The following is a 23,780-nucleotide window of genomic DNA, read 5'->3' as shown; positions in this document are numbered from 1 at the left end:
TTAATTATTGAAAATAATTTTCAAGTTGTCAGGGTACCATTTAATGTTAAAGTGCTCAGTAATTGAAGTTTGGGAACAGCAGACAAAATGTGTGTCATTTGTGTTCTCGGGAATAAGGAGAAGGTGGAGCAATGTCTAGGAATTGAGACTGACACCCCAGAGTTTGTACGTCTTTTTCTTAGTCCTGAACCCCTTGGAACTCACAGTCAACTTTAGGCCCAGGCAGGTCAGTGGTTAAAGCATTAAGAGAGGGACATTGATAATAATTTTATTTTTACTTATTATAGAAGGAGTACATGTTCATTTCAGCTAATCGATAAACAGATATACGGGAAAAAACCTCACCTGTAATCTCACTACCAAGAGCTATTGCTTGTTCACATTTTCACGTATGTCACTAGGTGTTTCACAGTGAACGCTGCTGAGTGAAATTATTTTACTCCCAGTTTTGCTTTTTAAACCCCCTCGACTTCACAAAACTGCTTTTGTCCAGGTGACCAATGATTGCACTTTGCGTGATCCAGTGGGTCAGATCTCAGCCCTCAGCTAATTCACCAGTCGGCAGCACTGGCTTAGCTGGTGATGCTCTCCTACTGGCTGCCCTTTCTTCTCTGGCTTCCAGAGCACCACACTGGCCTGGCTCCTTCTGCCTCGTTGGCACCTCCTCAGCCAACTTGGTCTCTTCTGTTTTGCAGCCTGTCCATGTTAGTTTGCTCCAGGCTCAGTTCTTGAACCGCTCTCTATAATTGGTGATCATTCAAGCTCAGGGTTTAAACACCCTCATTTGCTGATGACTCCCACATCTTATCTCCAGCCCATGACCTCTGACCTGTCTCCCAAACTCCAGATGGACATTTCCAACGACAGGCTCCACCTCTCCATTTGGATGTTTTGTCAGTCAAGAAAACAGAAGACATGGCTATACATTCTGAGTCTGAAGGGTTTGACTAAAGGGAATAGGAAGTTTAAATAATGGTGAGAAGGACTGGGGCAGGGGTAGTCAAAATAATTGTTACTTCTATTTCAGCCTGCAGCAAGCATGTCTGGAAGCCATAGAAGGGCAGGATCCTCCCATCAACTCTTTCAGGCTACAGCAATAAAATCCTGAAGCTGCTGCGAACAGGAAATACCTACCAACTATCCCTGATGTGGGCAATTTTCAAAAAGCTCACTCAGAACTCACTCTGGCTTCAATAACTTCCAGAGAATAGGGTTTTAGATCTCAGTCCTCTCATTGGCTGACTCTGATGGAGAAAGGGGATTCTGGGAAATGTAGTCCCCTGTCTCTTCTTGCCAGATGCAGTAGTCCCTCTTATCCGCGGCTTTGCTTTCTGCAGTTTCAGTTATCTGTGGTCAACTGCGGTTTGAAATATTAAAAGGAAAATTCCAGAAATAAACAACATGTAAGTTTTAAATGGCATGCCATTCTGAGTAGCAAGATGAAATCTTGCGAGTCCCTCTCTGTTCTGCTCAGGATATGAATCATCCCTTTGTCCAGCATCTCCATATTACATACGCTCCCCACCCATTAGTCACTTAGTAGCCATCGTGGTTGTCAAATTGACTGGCTATCAGTATCGCAGTGCTTGTGTCCGTCACCCTTATGGTAGCCTACTGCAACAACATGACATCTGTGTCATTCACCTCACTTCAGCTCATCACGCAGGCATTGTATCAGCTCGCACCATCACAAGAGGAAGGGTGAATACAGTAAGATAGTTCGACAGACAGAGACCGCATTCATATAACTTTTATTACAGTATATTGTTGTAATTGTTCTATTAGTTATTTTTATTGATCTCTTACTCTGCCTTATATATAAATTAAACGTCATCATACATAGGTATGTATAGAAAAAAACATAGTATACAGAGGGTGCCAAAAAATGTATACACATTTTAAGAAAGGAAAAAGCTGTATTAAAATTATGCTGATGGTAACCACTTCGAGCACCTCTTGTAATTGCAGAAGTCAAACATGACTTGTATTCAGCTTTTGTTATTGGTATATATTGAGTATTACAATTTTAATACAGTTTTTTCCTTTCTTAAAAAGTGTATGTATAGATTTTTTTTGGCACCGCTGGTGTTTAGTGTTCGGTACTATCCACAGTTTCAGGCATACACTGGGGGTCTTGGAGCTTTTCCCTTGTGGATAAGAGGGGATGACTATATAGTAATTCCGCATTTAATGTTGTTGATAGGCTCTTGGAAACTTTAAGTAAAATGATTTGTAACAAAACCAATTTTACTATAGGCTCATTGATATAAACAAGACTTATGAGTAAGTTCCTTCGGCATATTTCTGGTCACAAAAACATTGCCAAACTTTTAAATAAAGAAAGACCCAAAACACCTCTAATAGTAAATATTGATAAAAATTTGTGAGCTATACATATATTTTAAAAAGATTAAAAGAAAAACAACAAGGAAAATCATTATTTTCCAACCTGCTTATTCCACTTCAGGGTTGTGGGTGGCAGGAGCCTCGCCAGCTAGTGGTGCAAGGCAGGACACCACCCTGGACAAGATGCCCATCCATTGCAGGACACATCACCCTCACTCACACTCACTCAGACTGGGACAATAAAGACACACAAGTCACCTCATATGTACATCTTTGAGATGTGGGAGGAATCTGGAGTCCCCAGAGAAAACCCATGCAAACAGAGGGAGAACCTGCCAACTCCACAAAACAGTGGCCCCAGGCCAGTGGGAATTGATTTTTTTTCTCATCAACATTATAATGAAATGAGATAGAAAAAAACGATGTTATTGAAGATGGACCTGCTGTATTTTAGAAGAGGGTGCCACTGATAATGTGTTGAAAACAATCTGGCACAGATGTGTAGTAGACTTCTGAAAAATACGCATGCAAAGCTCAACTTCCATTCTTTCTTCTCCAATCAGCTTCATCCTTTGCCTTCATCTTTGTTATTTATTGTCAACTCCATCCCCAGTTGCTTAGGTCAAATACTTTGTTTTTTGATTCCTCTCTTTCTTTAACACTTCCTAATCCATTAGGATATCCCATTGGCTCTATTTTTAAAATACTGGACACTGACCTCTCCTCACCATCTATTCTGCCCTTTCTTGGATCTGAGCCATCATCTTCTCTTGCCTGAATTACTGCAACAGCCTTTAAACAGGCCACCCGGCATCTCCTCCCATTCCCCTCAGCTCAGTAGCCGGAGCCATTCTCTCAAACGGGATATCGTATCTCTCTCCTAGTCAAAATCGCATGATGGCTCCCCAGCCCTAATAGAATGAAAGCTAAAGTCCTTCCAATGGCAACAAGATACTCTCTCGCCACCCCACTCTCTCCTAAAGCACTCCCTCATGTTTCCTCTGCTGCAGCCACACTGGTCTCCTGGCTGTTCCTTGAACAGGCAAGGCTCAAACCTGCTTTGGGGGCTTTCTGCTCCCCCAGATACCCACGTGGCTAACTCCCTATCTTGAATCTTTGCTCACCTTCTCAAAGGACAAGGCTAACTTTTCTACTTAAAACTGCGACATGCCATTGTGCCACAAGACATGTGTGCGCCATGTCATACTGAAGTCCTTTCAACACTGGTGATCAATCGATCTCTTGAACGAGGTCCCAAATAGACCTGTGCTATATTCCGTCTTCTGGGAAATCGCTCCCTACACCTAATTTGGGAAATTTGAAATACATTCAAATTATAAATATAAAAACAAAGAAAAACAACAACAAAAAACCTGCAACCTGCCTCTCCCCAGCTCTCCCAAACCTTCTTTTGCCAACCCCTACCCCACCCATGGCCCTTTTTACCTTCTCACATACTATATAAGGCCTTATTCATTATGTCTGTTACTTGTGGTTAATCTCCCAGGCTGTATGAAAGCTCCACGATAACAAGGATCTTTATCCACTGATGTGTCACAAACACTAGAACTGTGCCTGCAAATATGGGCATTCAGTAAATATTGGTTAAATATACGGATATATCTTTTTGTGAAGCAAAAAAAGGGATCATATTTTATAAACTATTTCATAAAAATGCTTGCATAATATTTCTTGACTATATTCCCATGGCAATAGACATACAACCCTAATATTTTTCACTAACTGCATTCCATGCTACTGTATGGCAATTTTCATTAGTTCAATGTTTAGTTAATGAATTTGTTTGCTTTAATGGTAACATTTTTAACAGCTTGAATGACATGTAATTCACATACCATAAAATTCACCCATTTAAAGTGTACAATCCAATGGTAACACATATTTATGGAGACCCTGCTATCTGCCAAGCACTGTGATCAGCTCTGAGGATAGAGCTGTGAAGAAAATGGACATAGTTCCAGTCCTCACAGAGATTATGGTCTGGGAGAAGGGGACAGGCAGACATTACCTAATAATTGCACAAATAATTACTGATTGTGGTACGTGCTACTGAGGAAAAGAGACAGGGTGCTACATAAGCAATTAACAGAAGGCCCTTAGCCTAGTTTGGGGGCTCAGGACAGGCGTCTCTCAGAAAGTAGAATTTAAACTGAGCGCTACAGGGTGAGTGGGAATTAGGCAGGTGAAAGAAGTAGGGCCATGTGGGGGCACTAGAAGGAAGGTGGTTTTGACTGGACAGCTAGACTGTTTCATTCTTTCACTAACACCGGGGGTGCCAAAAGTATGTATACCAGTGGACACGTGGGTCCACATTGCTCAAGCAGTAGTTCGCTGTCATCAGAAGTGTCTGGACGCTGATGGTAACCACTTTGAGCGTCTCTTGTAATTACACAAGTCAAACGTGACTTGTATTCATCTTTTGTTATCGGTATGTATTATTCCAATTTTAATACAGTTTTCCTTTCTTAAAATGTGTATACTTTTTTTTTTTTTGGCACCCTCTGCATTTGCTGAAATGAAGGTCCTTAAGTTATTTCCTTAAGATAAATTGTTGGAACTAAAGTCGCTAGGTCAAATGTGTGCAGATCTGTCTTCCCTCCCTCCTCTTTGTTCTTAATTTTTTGCTCTGTATCACCTTGCTACAAGGGTGGTAGTTTAGGTGGCTAGGGAATTGCAGAGGGAAGACTGCAATTTTGTTGCTTCCTTCCTGAGATGATTCAGATGGGGTTCAGGGAGACTTGGAAAAGAAGACTCTGTGGCAAATCTTTGTGAACTGAGGCTAGTGGATAGTTGCAATGCCAGAAGCATGGAGGACATCAAAAGATCTGACCCTTCAAATCAGGTTCCAGTATTTCTGCAGTGTAGTAAGAAATGTTTTTATTTTCTCTTAGTTTCTTCTTTAAACCATTAAGAGCTCCATTAAGTTGTAATTTTGATTGCTTTTTCAATGACTCTAATGAACACATTAGGTATTGTAGTCTCTGGGCAATCTCACTATTTAAATACTAAGTGTTACTGAAATTATGACCATATTTCAGGTTAGTATTTAAATTTTAAATTTTGCTATAAATTCCAAGTTAAAAAAAAAAAGGCATAAAACAGTTCACAAAAAAGCACATGAAACAAAATGGGAATTTAAAAATGTGAAAGCAGGAATAGGAAAGAAAAGCAATTTAGTTAGGTCAGGTGAATAAGAGAAATAAAATGAGTTTACATATGCAAATTATATGAGAGTAGGAATCCTGTAATACTTATCTCACCTTAAATTGATAAGGTAGCCTCTTTATATTGTTTTTATTGAAAAATTATTTTGCGTCTTTCTTTCCTCAGATATCTGCATTAGCTGCCCCTCACTTTATTCAGATCTTGCCTTAAATGCCATGTTATCAGAGTTCTTTCCTGATCATCCTAATTAAAATAGAAGGTCCAGTCTGCAGACTTAAGTGGTCTCCCTGCTTCTAATTTTGCTCCATTCTGATCCATTTTTAATGCTTGGGTCAGAGTGAACTTCTGAATTCCAAAGTTGGCTCATACTGTTCTCCTGCTTCAAACCTTCCAATGTCTTCCCATTTCCAAAGAATAATTCAAATTCGTGCGTGCCCTGCAAGGCCCAGCCTGGTCTGGCCAACCCCTCACCCTTATCTCTCTGGCTTTTTATCTTTTACCTCTTTCCTTTCGTTGTGGGCTGAATTGTGTCCCCAAATTCATATATTGAAGTTCTAACCCCCAGTGCCTCAAAATGTGAGTTGGAGATGGAGTCTTCAAAGAGGTAATAAAGTTAAAATGCGGTCATTAGAGTAGGCCGTAATCCCGTATGACTGGTGGGATTGGTGTCCTTACAAGAAGAAATGAAGACACAGCTTTAGACGGAGGGAAGACTCAGTGAAGATTCAGGGAGAAGACAGCCATTTACAGAGGCTGCAGAAGAAACCAACCCTGCTGACACCTGGATCTTGGACTTCCAGCCTCTGTGAGAAAAGCAATTTCTGTTGCTTAAGGTATCTAGTCTGTGGTACTTTGTTACAACAGCTGAGCAGACTGGTACACTTCTGTTGACTCGTTAGCCACTCTGAACTCTCTATAGTTCATAAAACGGGCCAAAGCTGTCTCTTCTCAGGGCCTTTGCAGTTTAGGTTCACTCGGCATGGAATGCTTCACACAGAGGATCTGCACAGCACATTCCCTCTGCTTTCTGCTCTCTGCTCATGCGTCACCTGCTCTGGACCTCTATTAAAAATAGTACCCCTGCGTTATCATCCACTATCCCTTTACCCTTATTATTTTCTTTGTAGCACTTACCACTACGTAATATACTTTAATTAATAATTTTTGTTGTCTGTCTTCCTTCAGCAGCCCTTGCCCCCAATGTAAGAATAGATTTTGTTCTATATGTTGATTGTCTAGAATAGTAGGCACTCAATCAAAATTCACTGACAGTGAATAAAATGAATATATGAAAACCTAAATCCTGAAGCTTAAAAGTAGGATAACTGTAACGGCAGGCTAATCAATACATACCTTTTACAAATGACACTCTTAGTTGAAATTGGGTCCCAGAAAAAGGAGTTATGGTATTTGACTTCAGGAAACTTAAAATCTTAATAAACCCGTGTCACCAGTTAAAATTAGATGTTTAGTTAATATTTGATTTTCATTAAGATTTTTATATTCTCTAAAAATTTACTTTTGATAAAGTTAATAATTGCTACCCACTGAAGACGTAAGTAGCACTTGAGAAGGAATTTGGAGATATACCATGCTGTAGAAGTATTATAGGGAAGCATGAAAGACTTTCTTACATGGAGGGGAGGAAATTCCTAAAGTGGGCAAATATTCAAGTTTAAATCAGAAGAGAAGTGACAATGGTTCTGTTAGGCCAATTTGAAATAGCCATACTGAATACACCTAGACCAGGTGTTCCAGCTGCTTCAGTTCATTGTGGACCATGAATGGTGACAACCAGGAATGCCAGAAATAAACAACAGAGAGTGACAATAAAAAACTAAACCTATGTAATTTTTGACCAGATTCAATTGACTTTGGTTATATGGATATGACTTCCAATTTGATTTTCCATTAGAGTAGTTGCCACCCACCATCCTGAGATATATTTTTTACCATTGCCTTCAAGAACCTCTGCTTATCCAACTGAAAAAAGTGTGACTAGTTGGCTTAAGATATTAAAACAAAAACTTTATTTTTAAATTATAAAAGGGCCATGTTAATGAATATTTTGGAAATAAAGAAAAACATTACCCAACTGTTGCCTTTTTGAGAGGTGTCTTCTTAGTAGTTACAGAGTTGTAGTTAAAGTATAAGCACACTTATACCCTGATCTTTCATTCCATTTTATCTGTATTCATTTTACCGTAATGCTTCATAAAATGAATGATACTGCTTCCTAATGCTGTTTTACTGGTTGTCTAAATCTTACTTACGTGGGTGAACCATAACTGACATAACCATTTTCTTATTGCAAGACCTTTAGTCACAAAACTTTGACCACAAGCCCCAGCCAGCATTTTGTTGTTTTAATTTACAACGACTATCTTTGTGTTTTTTAGTTTCTTCCATCTTTTGGGTTATTCTTTATGGTAAATGAATAGAAGTGGGGTTCCTGGTGGGTGGAAAAGGTTAACTTAGCAGCTCTGAGTCATTCAAATGGGGGCACATTCCCTAGAAAGGGCTGTTTTCACGATGCCCTTAGCTGGGAACAGAACTCTGGGAATATTCTGACCAATAAGAGTGTTTTGCATGCCGTGGGTCCTGACAGACTTTGCCCTATGCACATTTTCCCTTTGAGATCTTACTATACTCTTTTCCTGTAATAAACTGTACCTGTGAACACAACTTCTGAGTCTTCTGACTCCTTACAGGGAACCAACCCCTGTCCTGGTTGGCATTCAGTTGCCGATAATGGGTACTCCTCTACCTGGTTAAAGCAAAACGTGTTTATGATTATGTACTCTGTGGTTTCCAAAATTGTTGGAATGGCTGAGAAAGTAGACGGAGCTTCCAGGAACAATTCATCGCTAGCTCCAAAATTTCATTTTGGCAGAAGCAGAAACCACCAAATCAAGAAACTGCTTGCTGCAAAATCATGCTGCCTCAGCTATGCCAGCAAAATGGATGCCTCACTTCCCTCTTAACTCAGTTCTGAATCCAGGCATCTGAATGACAGAACGTAAATCATACCTGGAACTGTTGCTGCAGGGGCATCTCAAAATGCAGTATTTTACTTTTGCAGCGCTCAAAGTCTCAGGAAGGAAATTAGAATTTATGCCAAGTGAGTCAATCCACAGTACATTGTGTTAAAGACTGTAAACATTTTAATGTATCTCAATACTGCCAAGTTGCTTTCTGAAAAAGCTGGAAAAATTCACAATGGCAGTGACAGCAAGCAAGGCTCCAGTTTTATACTGCTTTAAAAAAGTGGATTAAAAAAAAAAAGAACATCCAGTAATAAAGGGCAGCCTTATCATCGCCTGTGTTCTTTCACTGCCTTTCTCTCACTCTCAGTTGTTCTTGGAAGATACAGATTTCTATAGATTGAGCTCACAGGCAATCTCCTGCATGAAAATTGGGGATAATAAATGAACTTATAAATCAACTATTCTATGTTGGTGACTTAAAAAACAACAAACAAACAACAAAACAAGGCACTCATTTATATAGTGCATGGCTAAGCAATTTTAGTTATTGTTGAAAACTACTGAATAAAGTAAGTGGAAGTCTTATTTTACTTTTATTAATCTCTCTAATTTATACTTTCCTCTTTTTATCTCAGGTTCCGCATCTCAGGCCTCCTCCAGGCTCTGCGTTTCTCCACTGGTTGCTTTAGAAAAAAGAACTTGGGCTTTGAACCAGCTGATTTGAACTCTGAGGTGAGATTTTTGCTCACGAACTTCAACTGTTGGAAGATATAACGTCTCATCTAGAAGCCAGGAAAATAATAACTATCTATGATGCAGATGTTTGTATACACAAAAGATGGCATAACAGACAAAGATATAAATTTCCTAATTTCTCAGAGCAGCTTCTAACTTTACAATTACTGGATCTTGGAACACTATAGCAATTTCTTACACAGCTGTGGAAAACTTATACAGGGTATTTATGATACACTATTATAATGAGATCTTATTCTTTTACATGTTACATGTATATGCACAGAAAAACATCCAAAAGGATGAATGATAAATGCTGACAGCAATTATTAAGGGGAGAGTGTGGGACATCAAGTGGCTTTTCCTTTACTCCTTGTGTTTCCTGGGTTGTTTGAAACATTTAAAGTGAGCATATGTTACTTTGTTAATCACATGGGAAAAATAAACCTCTTGAAAGGTGACAAAGAAAATAATTTAAAAAGTATATCCTAAGTACCTCAAAGGTGGATTTAAATTACATAACTGGTAAGAATGTGGTTTTGTAAATTGTGTAGTATGAAAAGGCAGTGTAGTAAATTTTTCTAAGTTTCAATCTCTCCTTAGACTTAATAGATCTGATGCCTTCAGGTATGTTTTAGTTTCAGAACTTTATTTTAAAGGGATTTCTATGGCATAACATAAGGTCTGTGGTATTTTTACTGAAAATCATTTATAATGGTCAAATTTTAATAATCTTTGCAACAATCTTTCATTAAAATTTCCTAAAAAATAGAAAATAGTTCACATTATATACCATTTGAACTTAATTATTTTCTTACATTTTTGAAATAATTTACTGTAAAACGTTAGTTTCAAAGAAAATTTGTGGAAAATTATAAAGCAACTACAGAGTTCTTTACAATAAAATCCCATCTAAAAATAATTTATTTTGCAAGCTGAAAATTTATCAAAAGGTATAAGTGGATTATAAACATATTTTGGCAATCTGGTGGATTTAAGGGCATTTTAAAAGTTGTCTAGTTAAATTACTACAGAAATGACATATTTGATGAAATCCAACCTGTTTAACATCAATGATCATTTCTTCCTGACAAACCATAGAAATAATTTATCTGAAAAAAATCTATGAGTACTATGATGTGTTTTATGTCTTCATAAAGATTCTTTTATAAGTTGGGCTAATCTCTGGAAGGCCTAAAATAGAAAATAGATAAGAATTAATGAAATGAGGGTGCTATTTAGGAAAAGTCTGCCATAACTTTAAAAATACACACAAAGAATATCCATCTAAGATAGGGGTGACATAAGGCAATGAAAAATCAAGTTTAACCTCAGTCTTATCTTGGTAGGATATCATCGATGTCATAATATATGTGGAAATAAACATATCAGAGTCCCAGAATATTTGTTGTTGTTCTTATAGCCCTCAAGGTCATCATTTTCTATATTATCTGCACCACATATTATTTTATTTTTTCATATAATCTCTCACCTGCATATACAGTCTGTATAGTTTCAATTGTCCAACTCTATTCTTATATAACAGCAGAGATAGCTTATTTAATGACATGAGAAAACAAGTAAATAAAGAACACACAAAGAACCAATACATCTGTTGGGATAAGTATAAACTTTTCCTAAGGTTAATGGCACCATTCAATTTATGGCTCTTCTTTTTAAATTCTCAGATACATAGTCTTTAGGAACTTGTTTCTTTGTTTCTTGTTACTTGGTTAAAGCTATACTTTGTGATTAATTTGAAAATATTATTCTATTTGACCCTTGCTAATATATATATATATATATATATATATATATCATATATATCACACACATATATATGTATATATGTAATATATATGATATATATCATATATATGTATATATATGAGATATATATGAGTATATATATATCTATATCTATATATATAAATATACATATGATATATGAAACATATATCTATATATCTACATGAAGAAAATCTCTTTCATTCCTTCATGGAAGTAACATGAGCCAAAAGTACAAATTCATGAAGCCATCATTCTCTTTCATTGAGGGAAAAAATCTATCTATCTATCTGTCTAGATAGATATATCATCTATCTATCTATCTATCTATCTATCTATCTATCTATCTATCTACATATTTTTTTTCTTCAATGAAAGAGACTGATGGCTTCATGAATTTGTACTTTTGGCTCATGTTACTTCCATGAAGGAAGGAAAGAGATTTTCTTCATAGCATATTACTCAACTAACACAGTTTAGTAGGTCTGAAAACTATTCATGCAAACGATAAAATATAATTCCAATTTGGTCTCTTCATTTGTCTACAGAAGTCTAGAAACAAAGTAAAATGTGTCTTTTAGTGGTAGTTCATGACTTTTTAACTAATACCTGTTTTTCAGAAACCCAAGAAGACATTAAATCATACTGTAACTCACAAAATGAACACATGTACCAAAAAATAGAATTGATATCTAGTGTTACTCTGAAGAGAATATTCTACTTACTGTATCCATTTGTTCTGGAGAAGCCAAAGAGAAGGACGCTCTTAAGTAAGGGCTAGGAGTGGAGCTATCAATGTAGAAATCACTTCCAGAAATGAAGAATATCTAAGAGTTTATGGGAAATAAGTGATATAACATTAAAGAAAAACTAAAAGAAAGTACAGGGAAATCAAAGCTCAGAATGGGGAAGGACTTTTTAAAACTAAAAGAAATTAAAGAAATCATAAAAGAAAAATACATTTATATAAAAATTCTGTATGTCATACAGTAAACAAAACTAAAATAATAGAAACTAGAAAATGTTTATAATAAATATGGCAAAGGCTACCTACTCCCCAAATATAAAGAATGCAAAAATACTGAGAAGAAAAACAGTAAAATTCTAGCTTTAATGAACAAAGGGCAGGTTACCAAAGAAAATGAAATGGTACTAAACATGAAAAAATGTTTAACCTAACTAGAAAAGTAATATAAGTTCACACAGTGAGGTATCCGCTTCCTGGGCATACAAATATATTCTGTTCCCCAGACTCTTTTTAGTTTTATGTGGACACATGGATCCTGGCCAATAGATGAAGTCATGTGTGCTACTTCTAGGCCTGGCTCATACAATTTTTTCCCTGTGTGATCCACCATGCTCTTTCCATTTTGCAGCCATCGTGGAGTCTATGTGTTGAAGACTGAACAACAAGGAGGTGGAAGGAAGCAGAGTCTCTAAGTCACTGCTTGGAGCAGAGTTACCTGCAGATCACATCTTTGAAAATGTTATGTGAGTCAGAAATAAATTTTGATGGTTTTAATTCTTTGAGATTGTTATGTAATACAATCATGTAATGCAATCAAAAGCACTAAGTAACTACTTGTTATAAATCTGGGCATCTTCTGCTAAAGTAAGATGAGTTGGAAGTGAAATGATTTGGGGCAGTCTGGGAAAAAAGATTTCAAGGCAGAAGATGGGACTTTGTGTCCTGATAAAATGAAAATCATTTCTCTTAATATAGTATAAAACTTTTGGCATGTGAGTTGTTGTTCAGAGAGTTGGAGATTATTTAGGAAAAGTAAATATATGTGCAACAGGATATATGGAATAGAGGAAAAAAACTGAAAAAAAACTACAAGAAAATATAAAGTCTCTATCCTTAGCAATAGATCAGAGATACATACAAATAGCCACTTATCAAATGTTCTTAAGATAATGGCGTTGATAGAAAAGCAAAGAAAACATAAAATGGATTTATTATACTGAAATGTGTTTCTTTGAAATAAATCAGGTTAGTGTTTATTAAGTATCTAACATATGCTGTTTCTAGGATTGGAATGATTCATAAAGCATGAGTCCTGCCCTCCAGGAAGATGGTTAAGAGAGGATGAAAGACTTTCCCAAGGGAGTGGAGCTAGCGCTCAAGTCCAGCCTGTCAGTTCCCAGGTTTAGCCTGTAGACTGCGTCCTCGCTTTTGCGCTAGCAGCGAACATGGCCACCATCAACACCATCTGTCCTTTTGTACTTTCTGCTTCAAGAAAAGAGTGATACTAGAAATAGATCTTAGTGTTTGCAAAAGACTGACAAACATGATAAATGAATGAATTAATGGAGAAAGGATTCTTTATATGATAAATTGGAAAGCTACACAAAAATATATTTAGGTTTCTCAACTTAATGAAGGCCTCCTAAGGAAACCTAAGTAAACTAATGATTTAAGTATAAAAGGAGAAAAAAATAATAGAAGGACTCTCACAGGCTAATTTGAGGTGAAACAAAGCAGGCACAAACTTTTCTGTGTAATTTTAACCATGTAAAATAACTGTGCAGCCAAAACACTAGCTATATATAAGCTTTTCAAGAAAATACATCACAAAGAGTCATAAAATCTGGTGGTGAAATTATGGGCTATTTAAAAATTTTCCTTTATATTTTTGTTCATTTTCCAAGTTTGCTGCCATGAGTATTCTTTACTTTCATAATCAAGAAAAAAACAAAACACAAAACCCTCTATTTTAAATACTAATGGCTAATACTTACTGAGCATTTACTATTTGCCAAGTCCTTTATACATAGTAACTCACTTAATTATCATAGCAACCTTATGAGACAGGGATTCTCATTATTTCTACTTTACAGATAAAACTCAGGGAGGGTAACTTACGCAAAGCCACACATCCAGCAAAGGGTGGGATTCAAACCCAGGGTGTGTGGTTCCAGAGACTGAGCTCTTAGCCACTAAACTAACTGTTTAGTAGCGGAGATGAATCACTATATTCCCGTTAATTTAGACCAGAAGAAGAATTACATAACCCAAAAATCTATTACGATTTTAACAATAAGATAACATATCTGATATTAAAACATTATGAGTTGAGGTGCTGGGCAACGATAACTATCTCTCTTGATTTTTATTTAAGAAATTACTTTTTAAAAAAGTATAATCCCCCCCCCTTTTTTACCTCTTTCTTAATGGCTTTTTCTTCAATCATTTTTTTTACATCATAAATGCCCTTAACTTTAATCCATAGAAACATTCCAGCAGTAGGAACGTGCCATTCTGCCAAACCTATAAACAGGAGAAGGGAATCAGTATCTCCTGAAGCTGTTTTTGATGATATGAAATGTATCGTTTAATGACATAATTGCAGTAACTATAAACTAGTATTTCCAAAAAAAGTTCCTTCAGTAATAGCATTCTTTAAAAAATATAATTTTATAAGTCCTGAAAATTGATGTTCTATGTTTTATTTCAAAAAGTGAGTGAGACAGTGGGTGCAAGGGAGGGAGGGAGACTTGTGTGTGTGTATAGTTACAATTTTAGTCTTAGGGTGGTATAAGAAATCTAGTGCCTATAGCTACTTCCTTTAGTTAGAAACAAATCTAAGCCAAATATGGCTCTTTCAATTTTAAAAAAAGGATTCTTCAACTCTTTCTAGATTCTTCCAGTATTTCAATTAATCCTATCATTTATGTAATAGTTTAGAAGTCCAGTGGATTGGAGTTTTTATCAGAATGTAATTAATTATGAAAAGAAGTACTTAAACTTCAGGAATTCCAGGTATATTTGTAGGCTTTATGCTTCATTGAGCATTAGGATAGAGACACCAAGGAGGAAGGATAATTATTTTGATTTTAATTATTATCTTTTTTTTAAAGATGTTGATTAAAACCTTTCCTTCAACTTCACTGTACAAAATGGTAGAATAGTACTCATCAAAAAAGATAATTCTATTTTTACTAAGACTTCGTAGGGAACAAGATATGACAGAAATAAAGAACTGATATATTTTGCTTTCTCTTATTCATACCAAAGGCATTTTTAATGATATAATTAAAGTCATGTAATTCATTTTGCTTCCTTTTTTAAATAGAAAATTAAATCTAAACCATCCTGCAATCAAATTAGCGATAGATAATATTAGACAGATAATAAGGTTAGTGATTAAAAGGCAAAGCATTTGTAATGAGAATCCTCTGTAGATTGTACTACTTTGTCTTTGCATAATCTTGTTAGAAAAGGAGTGTGTTGTTTGTTTCACCATGCCTCTACGATTTCGAGGAAAATTCTGAAATAAACTCTAAAACCTTTTGAATATAGATGTTGTTTAGCTTTAAGTTACTGATTGCTGGTTGATTATTAGACTAATTGGTCTATTTTTTTTTTTTTTAACCACAAATTCTTTGCAGCAGACAGGTAAAATAGAGATAAGTAGAAATGCGCCAGAGTTTGCAGACTATTACCTCTGAGATGATTTATAATGTAATATTTTCTTAACAAGAATACTCCTGGACTCCTGTTTCTCTCCCCTCAGGATTATTAACATTAATAATAGTACTTCTATGGGGTGTTTGTCACCCATTTTTATAGGTTCTACTGTTTATCACAGGATGGGGTACATGTTCCACTCACCACTTAACCACTTGTCTGCAGCTGCCAATATTGCATCCTTCTGGTTCCTATAGAAATCAATAACCCTAGAAGAAGAAACCAATGAAGGGATGTGTTTAGTACATTAACTGAAGAGACTACAAGCCTCTGCAGCCCAGTCAATAAGAATCTGTTTTCTGTCTCGATTAAAATGGTGAATGCTTGTATGGGAATAGAGCATATTTATTTGACCTTTCTGGTGGTAAACTTTTCTACCAGGATATTTTTTTCCTTTAATTGTGTAATAATTAAAAGACTGAAAATTACTAAAGCAACATCCGTTTCTATGTAAAACATGGAATCTAAAATACAGTACCTGTCTACATGTGCCAGGAAGCCCTCTTCTCCCCATTGGTGTAGAAGCTGTGCTACCAGAAGCTAAAAGAAATAAAACAATAACAAATGTCATGGTTCATCCTTTAATATGGGCTTTTTGCCAATCAGTCTTGATCACATGGAAGAAAATATAACACCATAAGAAAATATAACAAGCTGACCAAGCTTTATACACTCAGTGATTTAGAATAAATGTTAATTAAAAACAGTGATCTGGGCACCAAGCAAATATTTTTATTTTAACAATAAAAACAAATTTATATCGTACTTGCTATGTGCCAGAAACTATTCTAATATATTAATATATTTTTGCTAATTTAATCTTGTAATAACCTTATCAGGCAGGTTATTAGTTCAGTTTTACTGATGGGGAAACTGAGGCACAAAGGTTATGTTAACTTTCCCGAGGTCACACAGCTAGTTACAGGGCCTGGATTCATGTCAGACTGTCCAGCTCCAGGTCAATGCCATTAATTACTATACAGTACTTCCTCTCTAAATAGTACATATATATATATTTTATATACATATAGTAGAAATATAAAATTATATATTTAGAGATTTTTTTCTGTCTAAAATAGAAGTTCTAAATGTTATTCATGGATATGGAAGTTTCATTGGTAACAGGTACAACACAGAAAAGGAAAAAGTCCCAAACTTGATAAATAATGTAATGTGAAATACCAAGCAAACGTCCTAGTCTACATAAACTTTTCTATGCATTTGGAGTTCTTGGGTAGCAATTCTATCCTTAAGATCTGATTTTCAAGATTGCATTTGGGGTGGATCCAATAATGTCCCAAAGCTTGTGAGGAGATTTATAGGTTCTTCGAAATGAACTTCAGTTTAATTAGAATACATACAGTGTCTTTAGGACAGGTTAGCACACGTTCAGCGACGGCACACAATGAGTCATGAAACAGGTTTGGAATTCTCATTCTCATTACAGATTCCAGGACAATGAAGCTCAAGTTACATTATTTCATCCAGCCCAGTTCCATTTTGTTCAGTTCAACAGTTCCTGGGCTAGATGCTAGGAATGCAAGATTAAAAGATAGCCTGGCTCTCAAGGAGCTTGGTCAATGCCACAAAATAACCAGGTTAATTTGACTCTCATTTGTCTTTTTGAGTAAACATCTGTAGTGTCTGGTTTTCTAATTCTGTACTTATTAGAACCAGAGATTCAATATCAGTGATTTCCCTCTTTGCCATCTTAACTCAGACTTACTTGCCAACATCCATTTCTATTCTTATCAGATTTAAAATATTTTTTTTTCATTCCCTAAATAGTCCTTACCTGTGTAAAAGTGCTGGTTTGCAATGTTGAAACTTGTGTGTGTAAAACAATTCTCTCTACCAAGGGTTTTGGACCAGTGATAAACCCTATTCTCAACCTACACAAAAAAGAAAAAAGGCACAATACCAATCCTGAATTAGCAATCAATAGATGTAATTTTCCTGATTTTATTAGAAAGAGAGTTGTGACCTGGAACCTAGAGAATTAAATCATTCCAATGAAATCAACTACTACTTATTTAAAATACAAATTTACATGTAAGTGTACATGTAAAATATAATGCACGTCTGACCAAGTATTTCTAAATGTGCTCTTTCGTATATGAAACCCAAAACCTGACCAGTCGCTCTACAACTTTAGATAAATGGCCAGATGTGACTACTGGGGATGAACAGAGAGAAAAGACCTATATTCACATTAATAATTTAACTGGTGTTTTAAGGCAAGTGGTATACAAGCCTATTAAATGAGAAGAATTGCTTGGACTGAAAGATACTGAGGCACAGTCTCTGTCTCTTTTAGATCTAGCCTTAAGTTAGAGACCAAGGGTCTTACCCAGAGGAGAGGATTTTTGAAAAAGAGTCCGCTCTGATGACACGCCCGTCAACATCCATGGAAAGAAAGGATGGTGTCCAGGGCTTGAAATGGAAAAAAGGAAATACTGTTGGTTTGAGAACTCTCTGTTGGTGACTGTATAACCACTTTGTGTAGAGAATGGGAAGGGCATGGATTTGGGTAACAGCAGCATGACCATCTTTTCCATTACCTTTATCTCAACCTTTCAAAAAGGAATAAAGACAGAAATGCAGGTTCTTTTCTTAGTATCTGCGTGTCTTCATGACTTTTCTGCCAAAAACAGACAGGAGGGTTTACTCATCTGGTCAAGATGCCATTCTTATGAATTTAGGGAGACCTAAACCAGCCATTCCTTGCAGCAAGGATTGGAATCCAGGATTAACAGATTTAGAGGAAGGATTCAAGAAAAACTTGTTTGGATGAGAGCTCAACAAAGAGGGCTAGGAGCATTCAGAATTGTTTAGAGAGAGAAGGCTGATCCTTAGAACTAGAAAGATAAAAAAGATGAGAATGAAGGTAAGAAATTTAATCAACATGACATCTTGTCTTCAATATCTACTTCAAAAGTCGATGTACGTAAGAAAAGGAACCATGGTCATGTGTGAGAGCGGGGAGTAGGGAGGGCAGATGATATTCAGGCAAACCACGTAGGAAAATTAACTAAGAGTTTTTCTTTTCAGTAGATTTAAAGGGGGAACCAAATCCAAGTATATGTTCCCTGAAAGCAAATATAGTATTTGATTTTGAGACATCAGGCATTGGAAGTCTGTATCACTCCCACGGTCTACTAGAAAAAAGTGATTGTGAAAAGTGGCATACATACATAGTGAGAGGGAACCTAAAAACCCATTCCACTGCAGGTAAGATCTAGGATCTAATGAAAGGGATGGCAAATATATGACATGCTGCCAGGAATGCTTTATCTGCTGTCAGTAATGGACATCACTAATTGATCACGGCTCTCTTTCTCTTTCAGCGTGAACACCGCTTCCAAATCTTCTGTTTGTCCAAATGCATGGTACAGAGAGCCAGCTATTATTTTCAAGGTAAGTAATTTCTGGAAAGAGCCGTAATAGCCACGATAAAACTGAAAGACTAAAAGTTGAAGTGGTAGCAAATTAACAATCATTTATTTAATTTCAATGTAAAGGTGGATTAGCAGCCAGGCTAAAATCAAATGCAGTGCAATAACTTACAATAATTTGTCTTCTAATTGTGAAATATGTTCACATCATCACTTACCTTGTTGAACTGGAGAAAATAGTAAGGATCATCTTCTATTATGAGGAAATCATATTTTCTTGCGAGCTGGAAAAGGTTAAAGTATTATATTTACTTCTTAAGAGCTATCCCCAAATCAAAAGCATTTGGAATCATAATTCTTTGTATGCGTGCATTCAAGAAGCTATTGACTGCCTATCGTCTAGACAATGAAGATAAAGAGATAAGGCACTAAAGGCTCTTGTTCTCAAAGACAGAATATACATAAGCTAATGGCTAATGAACAGAAGAAATATTAGATGGGGGATTCAGGGGCTAGGCAGAACATTATACGGGATGATGTTTGAGAGAAAGAGAGAGTGACAAAGTAGCTATTTCAAGTTGAATCACTGGGAAGCTCTTCCTGACAAGTTAACCCAAAAGCTCAGAATGGCATAAAGGGACCAATTGTGCAAATATCATGGAAGAAGCTTCTAGACTGAGGGATTAGCAAGAGCAAAGAGCCTTTGGATGAAAAAAAATCTTGGCATATTTAAGTGTTAGAAAGGCCAGGGTGACTGCAGTGAGTGTCTGCAATAAAGATAAGAGGCCTGAGAATAGCTGAGGAGGTCACATAGCTTTGCAAGCCAGGTAAAGGAATTGGGATTTTATTTGAACTGCAAGGGGAAGCCACTGGAGGACTGCAAACAGGAAGCTCATGAGATTGGCTTTACATTTATGTTTCAGCAAGGGGAGGACATGAGTGGCTGCTGTTGGAAAAATGCTTAAAGCTCAAGGGTGGAGTGCAGCAGGGATCAGGTGAGGAAACCGAACTCCACAGTAGACGAGTGAGAAAAGGCAGCTGCTAGTGGAGTAGATGATGAAGGTAATGATAGTGGAGAGAAATGGATGGATTTGGATAAAGTTGTTGGTAGAGTGCACAGAATAGACTGGATGTGGGGGGAGGAGGAAGAGAGAAGGGAAAGAGAATAACAGGTAATTGTTCACGCTGGCACAATTTATGGAGATGGAAAATGTGTGGATTGGAGGTTTGGGGTGTGCTGGAAAAACTTCAAGAGTTCTATGTGGCCATGTTAGGTTCAAAACGTCTGTTAGCCATTTATGTTGGATGTTGGATACAGAAGTCTGGAGTTCAGGGGAGAGGCATTTCCATTAGAGAATGGAATTTATAACCACAGAACCTAATGAGGCAGGCTAGGGAGTGTGTGTAAATAAGAAGAGACTCAGGACAGAGCCCAGGAATGTGTGAAAAATAAGAACATTTTGGTCGGTTATGGACTACATATATGAAGGTGATCCCATAAGATTATAATGGAGCTGAAAAACCAATATGCGGTACAACTGAAACTAATATAATATTGAATGTCAACTATAATTTAAACATAAAAAATAATAATAAAAAGTAAACTAGAATAAAATTGAAAAAAAAATCCTATCACCTACTGACATGGTAGTCATCGCAACATTGTAACATATGCATTATTTATGTGTTTGTGGTGATGCTGGTATAAACAAACTTACTGCACTGCCAGCTGTATAAAAGTATAGCACATACAGTTATATACAGTACGTGATACTTGATAATGATAATAAGCAACTGTTACTGGTTTATGTATTTACTATACTTTTTATTGTTATTTTAGAGTGTTCTCTCTCTCTCTCTCTCTCTCTCTCTCTCTCTCTCTCTATATATATATATATATATATATATATATATATATATATATATATATAAATAAAAGTTCTGCTGTAAAATGGTATGTGGTGTTCCACTGCCCCAGTCTCATACATCTCGTGTTCACCTTGTCTTTTGAAAGCATCATTTTTTCTTGTGCTAGCCTGGGAGCAATAGGCTATACCAAATAGTTATACCATGTAGGTTTGTGCAAATACACTACAATGTTAGCATGACTACAAAATTGCCTAAAAACACATTTTTCAGAGAGTATCTGTCATTAAAAAGATGCATGACTATATATGTATATATATAGTCTCTATATATTATATTTTATATACGGTGTATATATTATATATACTAGACATACATATACACACATACACACACACACACAGAGCAGATCCTTGAATAATGTTGTTTCGTTATTATGTTGATGAGATACTGTAGGAACTTAACTCTTGTTTATATCAATTAGGCTGTAGGAAAATTGATTTTGTTATAAGTCATTTTGTTTAACGTTGCAGAACCTATTGATATTAAGTGAGGACTTACGATATGTGTGTGTATGTATATATAAATATATATATATATATATCTACATATATATGCAAAATGAGTAAAAGTAACTGTTTGAAATCTTTCTTATGATTCTCCTTTACAAAAAGTCACATTTCTCTCATTTTTCAAAGATTTCTGTATAACTCCATATTTGTTTAACATTTTAAAAAACTGCTTATGGTGAAAAACTTAGACACCATAGTCAGGTACCTAAAAGAGACTTTACAAAAGGAACATGCTTTTTATTTTCAAAGAATTTCTTTTTAACCTGAAATGACAAAGAATAAGAAAGAGACAAGTTGAAAAATACAAACATAAAATAATGAAAATCAAACTTGGGTTCAAATATTAAATAACCCCACATCATTTACATGAGTCCAAGAATGCTATTTCTTTTTATGAAAATATCAAAGGGAAAGAAAAATCTCATAGTTAACAAAGGATGTAGTAATTTTCTTGTGTTTAAATTAGAACCTTTGGCATAGATGATTTCCTTTTATTAAAAATCATTTTCCTTGAAAGTAAGAGGCTAATAAGAAAGGGAACTTGCCCAGTATTCTTCTAAAACAATTTTAAAAGAATCAAGAACAAAGCCACATAACACATTTTTAAAAAATACCTCATAGATCTCCTTTTTGCGGTCACTTGTTAATGAGTTTCCGGTAGGGTTGTTGCCATTTGGGACAGTATAAAGACATTTGGGGGTGTTTTTCTGGGGGTTCTTTGAATCTTCTGGTTTCCATCTGGAAAGTACTTCTTTGAGGGAGTCTGGAATAATCCCACATCCATCACTGGGAACATTAATAATGTTGCAGCCCAGTGGTAGCAGCTGTTGAGGATAAGAGAAAAACAGAAAGCCCAAGATTCCGACATGATTACAAAAGGTAAATGTCACTGATACTTCTTATATCTTTCCATGTATAAACGGAGGGTTGAGATTGTATATTCTAATTCTGTTGTTGCCCTGGGGTAGGTTCCGTTATAGTTCAAAAATATCCCCTGTCCATTCCCAAGGGAGGGATCATATTTCCCTGCTCGTATGCCAGGCTTGGCCATGTGTCTTGTTCTGGCTAATAGATTGTGAGCAGAGGGATGTGTTCCTTCTAGACGGAAGCTTTAAAATCTAGCTTGCAGTTCTTTATTTCTCTTTTCCCTCTGCTCTAAGACTCATGATAGTGCAAAAAGAGGCAGCTTCTGTCACCTTGGGGCTTGGGATGCAGATGACATGGAATAGAGCTGTAGCTACCTTGCAGTAGACATGTAGTGTGAGAGAGAAGTAAGTCTTTGTAGCTATAAGCCACTGAGATATTAGGGTCACTTGTTAAGTAAGGCAATCTAGCCTCTTTGGACTGAATTATCTTTATAAGTATAAGGAGAAGCGGTTCACAAAGTAGGTGTTTGTTAATAAATGTCTTTTTGACACAGTAAATTAATCCTATAATGCATCCGTTATGCTAATACATAAACTGGTTACAAGTGGAGGTGATATTCAAAATATTTCACAAGTGGCGTAGCATGGATACAGTTGCAGGCTGGAAGGGGGTCCTGGCGGCCCCCTGCCATGCCAGCATTAATTCTGTCTCATGGGAGGTTCAGGGTGGTCTTAGGAGAGAGGCTAGGAAAGCCAGGGTGCTGGCCGGGCACTAAGGGGGATCAGGGCAGCTCTTACCAAAGAGTGTGGAAGTATTTCAATATTTTACCAATTGCTAAGGCTGAACTGGCAAGTAGTGGCCTTGCTTATAGACATATTGTATAAAAATCTTGTGGAATCTTATTCTTGGATGAAAACACTTGTAAAAAAAAATCAGAACTTAAGAAATAACAATAATTGAGTGAGGTTCTCAGAAAAAAAAAATTTCAAAGGATAAGCAAACACTGTTTTTAGCAGTCACATGTAGAGTCATGCACTAAGTGGGGATAATTCAGACCCTACTTTTTTGAAAGGTCTTAGATGGAAGGACACTGGAATTTGGGTGGTGAGCACACAATGCCATACACAGAGGATGAATTACGGAATTGTACACTTGAAACCTATATAATGTTATCAACCAATGTCACCTCAATAAATTTAATTTAAAAACAAACGGTCTTAGTAAAAAGCACATCTACAACGAATAGAACAACTAAATATTGGACTATGAAATAAATACATATCTCCTATGGGCTTATTTCCTCAGAGCTTGGCACATAGCTTCTGTTTGGGTATGTGAAAATGTTGTCCTGTGTGTATGCATGTTGTTTATGTAGACACAGGTTTTATACTCATAGGCATTATGCAATCTTAAGTCTTAGGTATTTAGGGAAATAATAATTAGTGTCTAATCATTAGGAAAAAGCAATTATTTTACTTTAGGTTTTTAACTGTGGTAAAAAACATGTAAGAAAACTTTTGCCATTTTAAAGTGTACAATTCATTGGCATTAATTACATTCACAGTGT

At 36.1% G+C, this 23,780-nt stretch overlaps 1 protein-coding gene across 2 annotated transcripts in view; it reads right to left on the bottom strand.

Moving 5' to 3' along the window:
- Positions 1-325: 325 nt before the first annotated feature.
- AADAT (aminoadipate aminotransferase) overlaps positions 326-23,780 on the bottom strand; it is a 31,910-nt gene continuing 8,455 nt past the window's right edge. Inside the window, exons 5-13 of one of the 2 annotated variants that reach the window (XM_033135488.1) lie at positions 21,961-22,170; positions 19,127-19,192; positions 17,864-17,946; positions 17,309-17,405; positions 15,992-16,053; positions 15,658-15,722; positions 14,207-14,313; positions 11,768-11,869; positions 326-1,357 (exon numbers count right to left, since the gene is read on the bottom strand). In XM_033135488.1, coding sequence (XP_032991379.1) covers positions 1,340-1,357; positions 11,768-11,869; positions 14,207-14,313; positions 15,658-15,722; positions 15,992-16,053; positions 17,309-17,405; positions 17,864-17,946; positions 19,127-19,192; positions 21,961-22,170 — 810 coding nt within the window. In that variant the 3' untranslated portion in view covers positions 326-1,339. Of the gene's footprint in view, positions 1,358-8,133; positions 10,449-11,767; positions 11,870-14,206; positions 14,314-15,657; positions 15,723-15,991; positions 16,054-17,308; positions 17,406-17,863; positions 17,947-19,126; positions 19,193-21,960; positions 22,171-23,780 lie in introns of those variants that run through there. The other variant, XM_033135487.1, reaches the window with a different exon arrangement.

The sequence above is a fragment of the Rhinolophus ferrumequinum genome, chromosome 18 (genome assembly GCF_004115265.2).
Source record: "Rhinolophus ferrumequinum isolate MPI-CBG mRhiFer1 chromosome 18, mRhiFer1_v1.p, whole genome shotgun sequence".
NCBI lineage: Eukaryota > Metazoa > Chordata > Mammalia > Chiroptera > Rhinolophidae > Rhinolophus > Rhinolophus ferrumequinum.
This window is presented reverse-complemented; position numbering and strand designations above follow the sequence as displayed.